This window comes from Arachis duranensis, chromosome 5, assembly GCF_000817695.3.
Source record: "Arachis duranensis cultivar V14167 chromosome 5, aradu.V14167.gnm2.J7QH, whole genome shotgun sequence".
NCBI lineage: Eukaryota > Viridiplantae > Streptophyta > Magnoliopsida > Fabales > Fabaceae > Arachis > Arachis duranensis.
In genome coordinates this window covers 96,401,792-96,410,335 of record NC_029776.3, presented here as the reverse complement: position 1 = coordinate 96,410,335, position 8,544 = coordinate 96,401,792, and the positions used below count along the sequence as shown (strand labels likewise).

General features: G+C 27.7%; 1 protein-coding gene across 1 annotated transcript; it reads left to right on the top strand.

Annotated features, from left to right (window-relative positions):
• Positions 1 to 852: 852 nt before the first annotated feature.
• On the top strand, positions 853 to 6,268 carry LOC127747687 (probable cyclic nucleotide-gated ion channel 20, chloroplastic). The gene is made up of 10 exons (XM_052261843.1): positions 853 to 1,038; positions 2,226 to 2,327; positions 2,509 to 2,649; positions 2,883 to 3,116; positions 3,813 to 4,046; positions 4,145 to 4,290; positions 4,410 to 4,487; positions 4,649 to 4,781; positions 5,890 to 6,142; positions 6,255 to 6,268. Exons 1-10 carry the CDS (start codon positions 853 to 855, stop codon positions 6,266 to 6,268), a joined length of 1,521 nt encoding a protein of 506 aa, XP_052117803.1.
• Positions 6,269 to 8,544: the final 2,276 nt, after the last annotated feature.

The following is an 8,544-nucleotide window of genomic DNA, read 5'->3' as shown; positions in this document are numbered from 1 at the left end:
ATTTTTCTTTGATATTAATTATTTTCTTCTTTTATCTGCATTGTTGTTTTTTCCACCACATTTGTAAGTATCTTTAATTTACGGCAAAAGTTTTTGCTGTGTGTTTAGTTTACCATTTTTAAGTAAAAATTGAAGTTATTGTATTTTTGTAAAATTAATTTTGATTAAAATTATATTGATAATAATGTGATTTGTGTTTAAAATATTTTTTATCTAAAACTAAATACTGTTTAGATGATATTAACTAAAATTATATTTGTTCAAAAGGATTTGATTCATTAAAGTAAAAGTGTACTAATTATATATATATAAAAAAATTATAACAGGTATTTAATATATTAACACTATATTTGTACGTTCATTTAACATGATTACATGAATAAAAAATAAAACAAGCTAATACTTTACATTCATCGTTATTATGCTCTCTTAGCTCTTAGAATAGGAAGAACAAGAATAGCACAGCTCTTAGATTTTAGCTCCAAAATTTATTCTAACTAAAAATTTAGTGAAACTATTAAGATTGAAGTAACTAAACCATAATTATATATCGTTAACCTTGACCATTCAGATCTCAGAGAAAAAATTTTTAGCTCATGCCAAAGTCAAAAACAGTGGAGACTGGGTTATATATCCAACACCTTGTCTTCATCCATGCTTTGGAGGATTTAAGATTCATTTTTAAAATCAAGTTTTATTATTTTATAATCTTATTGTATAGTAATTTTCAGCTAATAGAATGACAAATATATTGAATTATTGAACTATTTTGTCATGAAATTGATAATATAGTATATGTATCAAATGCATGTGTTTTAATGGTAAACAAACTTACATAATGTTCTAGGAAAGATGGCCAGAGTCACCATTCACGTGGAGCAATCTGAGACTGAAGGAGGAGAAGAAGCACCACCCCCATTAAGAATAGAAGTTGGGAACAAATATCTGGCAGCATCTGACTCGCTAGGATTATGTGATAAACCCTTTTGCAATACATGTCCCAACTATTTGAAGACTCCGAAACATGATTTAACTGATGTAATTTTTTTATTTCTAAGATTTTTTATTCACAACTTTCTTTGATTGTAATAGTATTGTCATACTACTTTTATTTAATGTTAACACTACATAAATATGAAATGAAATAAAGTATTGTAAGAAAGGTGATAAGTAAATTTTGAACTAAACATAGGTAAAAAGAATTATTAAAAATATAGGTTCATAATTTTTTTAAAAGAATCAAAGTAACAACATTAAGTAAGTATAGGTATAGGAAAAGTTTAGAGGGCAGCAATTTTATTTAATTTTAGCCAGTATGTAACCAGCAGAAAAATGTGAGCCATTGAATAAAATCTTATACCAATCTCACACCATTAAATCATCATTGATGACTATTTGATGGCTACCAATCACAAAAATTGCAGGCCCTAACATTGCTCTTAATGAAAAATGGCAATATATTCTTTCATATTATTATTCTATTATACTCTATAATAACTAGAATGTTTCCTACCAAAGGAAGAATTTAAGTTAATAAAACTCATTTGATATGCAACTTAGGTTTATTGTGCCATGTGAATAGTCATAGATTTAGGAAACTAAGAAAATATACTACCAAAGGAAGAATTTAAGTTAATAAAGCTCATTTGATATACAAGTTAGGTTAATTGTGCCATGTGAATAGTCATAGATTTAGCTAACTAATAAAATATATACAAATATAAGATTATTATTGTCTATGTTATTTTATTGAACAATATTAGGGGACAGCAACATTTGTGATTGGTAGCCATCAATGATGATTTGATGGTGTCAGATTTCATCCAATGACTCACTTTTATCTGTTGGTTACATGCTGGCTAAAATGTAATAAAATTGCTGGTCCCTATACTTTTTTCTATTTTATTTATTTATTTGTCTTCTCATGCTCTAATGCTTTTAATCAGAACGCGAACAATTCTACCACATTCTCCTTCTGGACATTCTCCTTCTGGCTTTCACTTGCTCTGAATCCTCACAGCAAATGGGTATCTTTTTGGACCAAGCACGCTTATTTGCATGGCTTATTTAAAGTCATTGTGGAGGCATTATTTTTGTTCATTATATATGGAGATATGGTATGATCATTTTCTCCTTATATTTAATTAGAAAATTCCATAAATACTCGTCATTTCTAATAATTTTTAGTATTAGTTGTCACCATTTTTTATGTTATTTATTTGCAGGATCATAAATGTGTTGGAGTCCTGTGGTTGGTCGCACAAAGAACATATATTCCCATCATATTCGTCATTGATCTTGTCCTTGGAACGAACATTATTTGGCGGGTAATTTTTTACTTGTAATCTTTCCAACATTAATTTGATCTTATTTCAAGACACTTTTGAGTTTTGACACTAAAATAGACGGGTCTTAAAAAATCTTATATTAACCATAATTAGTCAATTAAAAATGACTAAATCTTAGAATCTACTTGATAATTTTACCAAGTTGAATTTCATTTAACAGTTTAGGATGGCTTATATTTCTTCTAAGCCAACAGGTGGTGGTGGATATTTAGTTGACGATCCAACAAAAATTGCTCTCCGTTACATACTAGCACCAAATGGGTTTGCTGTTGATTTCTTTCTCATGTTTCCTTTTTCTCTGGTAAATTTCTTTCTCTGGTAAATTTCTTGTCATATCCCTTACTTGTTCTCTTGCTACTAGTTTTGAATATATTGTATATATATAAACCACTTCGTTTTTCTTATTTTGTTATGGTATTCTTGTCTTCAATGAATTTGCCGTTATTTCTTTTTAGTTTAACATTCTGAAAAAAAAAAGTTTTTTTTTATTTTAATAAATCATAATTATAAATAACCGTGGTGAAATGTTTGTAGGTGATGATATATGGTATCCCAAAAAGTGAGGTAGTGCCTACATTTTTTGGACGTCTTAATTCCTGGCTGCTTATAATGCTGATTGTGCAACAAGTCATCCAAATAGTGAAAATTTTCCCTAAAAAATTATTTGACGCGCATGGAACTATTTGGATTGTTTATGCAAAAAATGTTGCCGTCCTTGTACTAATTGGACATCTTGTTGGATGTTTCGGATATCTCGCTGCTGTACAGGTAAGTGGAAACAATACTTTTAGGTTCTTTTTCCTTAATTAAAATTGCAAAATTTCTTTGAATTTTTACATGTGGTGAAAATATGTGAGTTTTATAAAATGGGTTGATGTTTCTTTGATGTATTATGAATTTAAATATTGTAGCAAGAATAATAAAGATGGATTTGATGAAGGAGTAGTTTAGATAAATAGTAGGAGAAATTTAATAGTTATATTATTAATAATTACAAAAAAATATATATACTAGTAAAATTTGAGTGTTTTTTTTAATTGATTACAATGAATTTTATGAAAATCTATTTATCTCAATGAATAGTAAGTCGTGTGTCTTGTGGTTTGGTTGTGGCAAGTGTGCTCTCCCTCATTCGCCCTTGGCCTCTGTGAATGCTACTTATAAAAGAAGTAATCATGGTCATTAATGATGAGATGATATTTTTTATTTCCAGTGCCTCAGTATATAATAAAGTTAGAGAAACAATAATTTAATTTTTTTTAATATAATATCTATAATTTTATTTATATAATATTTAAAATTAAATTTATTTTAAAAGTAATTAATAAATATAAAATAAAGTAATTTTTGACTAATTTAAACTAGTTTTTAAAATGATATGATTGTAAGCTTGTGCTTCAATGTGTAACAATAAGCCACGTCATTTATTAATTGATTTTATTCTTTCCTTCTTTATTCTTGCAGAAGGTTGAGAAATGTTTGCTAGCTACCTGCAATGCGTCTGGCATAATTGGATGTAAGAGTATCATCGTTTGTGACTCTAAGGCAAACAATGATGCAACTGAGTGGTTGATAAATAAAAATGCCAGCATCTGTTTCTCTAATACTTCTAGCAATGGGATCTTTGGTGATATAATACCACTTGTGGGATATCACTCATTTCGCAAATATATATTTACACTGTTTTGGGGTATCACGGTATGCTCATTTAACTCTTTACTCCTTTTGTCAATTATGAATAACTTAAACTATTAATTAAACATGATACATGAATAGTTTGATATATTTTAATGCAGCAAATTAGTAACATTTCTGGTAAAACTCCAAGCATCTCTAATGTGGAAGAAGTCTTCTTCGTATGGGCTATCAGAGCATTGGCGATCTCAATTTTTGCACTTATATTTGGAAACATAACAAGTATTATTCAAGGTCTCAGTAGGAGGTAGAACATTTCTTTTTGAAAAATAGAAGTGCATTATGTGTCTTATTTGACAGTAAAGTTTCACTACTTTTAGCTTTATTACAATGTCCTTGATGCATTTTCTTCAATATTGTTTGCAGGAAGATAGATACCATACTTAGACTCAATGAAATTGAACGATGGTCAAGGCATCGTCACCTACCAGAAGATTTAAGCAGGTATGAGTAGAATTAGGGGAAAATAAAAAGGATGGATAGAAGTCCTAGAGGATAGAAACAATGGGTGATGGAACACACTTGTATCAATTGTTACATTTTATTCATTGGTCATTAACTTATATAATAGGATCCTATTCTGGTTTTTATTTTCTATCATGCAGGAGAATACTAGATGCTGAAATTCAGAATTGGGCTGCAACAAAAGGGATGAAGGAAGAAGAACTTTTGAAGAGTATGCCAAAGGATATCCAGAGAGACCTAACAAGGCATCAGTTTCTCCCCATTATTAAAAAGGTAAGAATCTAATATCAAATGTTAAAAATATTTGTAAGCATATATAAATTCCATAATTAATTTGCTCAAGATCATTTACTCACATAAATGGCATTATTATATTTTTCACTCAAACTTAGTAATAATCCTAAGAATATACGAGAGAATCTTTAAACAAACAGTAAGCATTTTTTTTATTCATCATGGAACATGTATTACAAACACATATATGTGCATTAATATAGACAACACTTACATAATAAATGTTGATTTCAATATCAGTTGCATGGAGGTAACTACAACTTGTGTTCAATTTTGATTTAAAATGTTGAATTAGTAAAAGATAGGCTTTAACTAATCAAGACATGAGTTCTGAATTTTCAAATCTTCTCATGTATTAACAATGTGTGGAGTCTTAAACTAATTTTTTTTTATATTTATTCTAAGTTATTTTTATTTAATTTGACAACTCAACTCTTAGTTTTATGAAATAATTTAAAGTTGGTTTAGTGTATTATAAACTTGAATGTTGTAGCAAAAATAGTAACAATAATTCTGATGAAAAAGTAGTTTGGATAAATTAGTTGAGGAATTTAATAGTTATATTGTTGACAGTTAAGAAAAAATTATAAAAATTAGTGAAACTTAAATGTGTTTTTCAATTGATTACAATGTACTCTAGAAGGACCTATTATAAGACTCACAAGTTAAAACATCATAATCTGATCTCTAAATAATTTTAGGTTTTAGATATTTACTTGAATATATCTTAGATTTTTTTAAATATTCTAAATATTTCTAACACTTAAATTATTTATTTAATTTCTAGACTTTTCTATCATAATATCTATATATTTACCTTTTATCAAATAAAATAATGAAAATTCTAAAAAAATTTACAAATATATAGCATAATTAATATCAACACATATTATAATTTCATCATAAGATTTCTACTCAACTTGGTTTAAATATCTAACAAAATATTAAGTCAATATAGTAAGTGAGAAACCATATTACTTTATCTAATGGATTTATGACCCATCCATATTATATGCACCATAGTTAATCAATTTTGTATGAATGCTAGATATTTTAACCAGCCACTTTTTCTTTAAAACCTTTTTAGGTTCAACTCTTTGAAATCATGCACCAGTCAATTCTTGATGCTATCTGTATGGAATCAAAGTGGAAGCTGTACTTGGCAGACAGTACAATCATGTATCCAGGTGACTTAATAGAGATGATAGTCTTTATTGTGCATGGAAAACTGGAGATCAAGGACAGCAGTGGAACAAGCGTCCACATATCTGACGGGGATGCATGTTGCCAAGAACTCCTTTTCTGGTGTCTTCAGAGAGCTTCATCCAATAGTAGCACAGGTATAATAATTATTGATTATAAATATGAATTTAATTTAATTTAAATTTAATTATAAATGTGAATCAAGTTTCATTATATTATAAATTTTGATTATGCATATATGCATTGGAGCATTATATGATTGATTGGTAACTAATTCTTATATATGGTTCTGTGTCGCATAATAATTAATCAATGCAATATCTTTTGCAGATGGTGACAAATTATTTTTTCCTGAAGAAAGATTTCTGAGCACCAAGAGTATAACTTGTTTAACAGATGTGGAGGCATTTGTGGTTGAAGTTACTGACCTTGAAAAGATCCTAACTCGGTTTGCAAAATTGTTGCACACTCCACGTATTGAAGAGGCCATAAAAAGGTTATACATACTCTTTACTATAGTTTGATCCAACAATTTTTATTCAATATAATTTCACTACTAATAGTCATTTTCTTTCTTTTCTTTTTAAAAAAATCATGGCTTATAAATATTGTTTGATAATTTTGATATTTTAGGCACGAAATGCTTGAAAGGCTGCATGAAGAGTCAGGAAGCAACCAAGAAGAACCACAGAGTGCTACTGTCCCAGAGGAATTACCCTATATATGTTTACATCATTAATTTGCACCTTACATTTAGAACTTTAAATACCTATGCTACAAAAAAAACCTAATTATGTTGACTGCTGCTTGGTTATTTAAGCTAAACTCGTGTGCTAACTCTAGAGAGAATTATGATTGCAAACATATATCTATCATATTTGATCTTAGAAAGTTTGGGTTGTGCAGTAAATTAGCTTATCTCTCTATGGCTCCATGGAGACCATGGCAGCAGATATTAATGCCCTCTTTGATGCAAGCCTAGAATCCCTGGCTTTTTATAGAATTTCCTTTTCATCGTTTTCACTGTTGGCCGTGTTTACTGGATCTTCAATTAAACAAACAAGTAAATCATATCAGTTGTCTCAAAATCAAAATGTCGCAATTGAATTCAACTTGAAAACTACTCAAAGGGTAGAACAGAAATTACGTAGTAACTACTATAAATAAGTAAATAACCAATTCATCATCAAAACCGAACATTATATAATATATCATGGTAAATATGTCATACTCAAATTAAGAGATTTTTAATCCAAATCTTACAAATAACATTGTTATGGATTATATATAATAAAAAATATTTAAGAAAAAAAAAAGTTATGTATCAAACATCTCTTATATCCTTATTATATATACTAAATTATATATTATATAGTTATATAAATAAGTAATTTTTGTAACAGTTTGAGTATACAGATATAATCGGATAAAACTTCTAAATGAATTAGATTTATATATAAAATATTCCCTAACTTTTACTCCATATTAATTTGTAAAAATTGTCATATTAATGGCAGAGAATAGAGTTACACAAAAAGTCGCGTTTAAAAATATTATATATCCTTTAACTTTCAATTTTTACTCAACTATTTGATAAAATTATAATTAATATTTTAAATTCAATTTATTAATTATAATATTTTAATAGATTTATTAGTTTTTAAATTTGTAAGAACATAAAAATATTATGTAATTTTTTTTATTAATTGAGATTATTATATTTTTTTCTCTTCATTTGAAAAAGCGATTACTCTTTAAATTTCAAATCTCTTATCATTCATATCACCATCACGTACAAATTCATTTTTTCTACTTGGTTGGTGGCTTCATTGTGATATACTGGATAGGATCTGTTTGAAAAATTTTAAATTTTTTTTTAACTTATAAATGAACCATAGGAATTTCTCGGGACTCAGCAACTCTCCTCTTGGGCTCCATTGCGAAGCTTCGCTGTTGATACGGTACTTTTTAACCATTCATTTTTAAATAAAAAAAAAACAAACTCAACACACTAAATAGAGCATATAAAAGATAGGATTTAGATTTTTTAAAAGTTTGAATTTTATTTTAGAGAGTAAAGTATGATCTTCTACCTTTAAATAGTTTTTCTTTTATATTTATTTTTGATCTCACCTATGAAATAAATGGTAAAAAATCACACTTTATTCTTTAAAGTGAAATTTAAACTTTAGAGGATCCAAATCCTAAAAGATAAAACATAAACTTAAGTAACATTTATGTAATTTTCGGCATAATTATTAATAATATAGGTCATTTTTGCATTATTTTTTAGAGAAATAAAACGACATATCAACACATTGACTTGTTCTAAAAATAAATTTGTTCCTACACAGTTAAATATTTCATATAATTGAAAAAAATTCTATTAATTATGTTTTTCGTGTGTCTTTTCTCAAAGACATTATCCTTCGGCTCTCAAAATACTCTTTTATGGACCTTGAAATACTCCATGCACGATCCACATAAGTAATCTAAACACATCACACCTGCCAAGTATACTTACACGTAATAAATAAAT

Excerpts from the sequence above, each read along its gene's own strand:
- LOC127747687 (XM_052261843.1), top strand. The coding sequence starts at position 853 with ATGGCCAGAGTCACCATTCACGTGGAGCAATCTGAGACTGAAGGAGGA. Across the intron at positions 4,291-4,409 it reads ATTCAAGGTCTCAGTAGGAG|GAAGATAGATACCATACTTA; the intron begins GTAGAACATTTC and ends TATTGTTTGCAG. Across the intron at positions 4,488-4,648 it reads CTACCAGAAGATTTAAGCAG|GAGAATACTAGATGCTGAAA; the intron begins GTATGAGTAGAA and ends TCTATCATGCAG.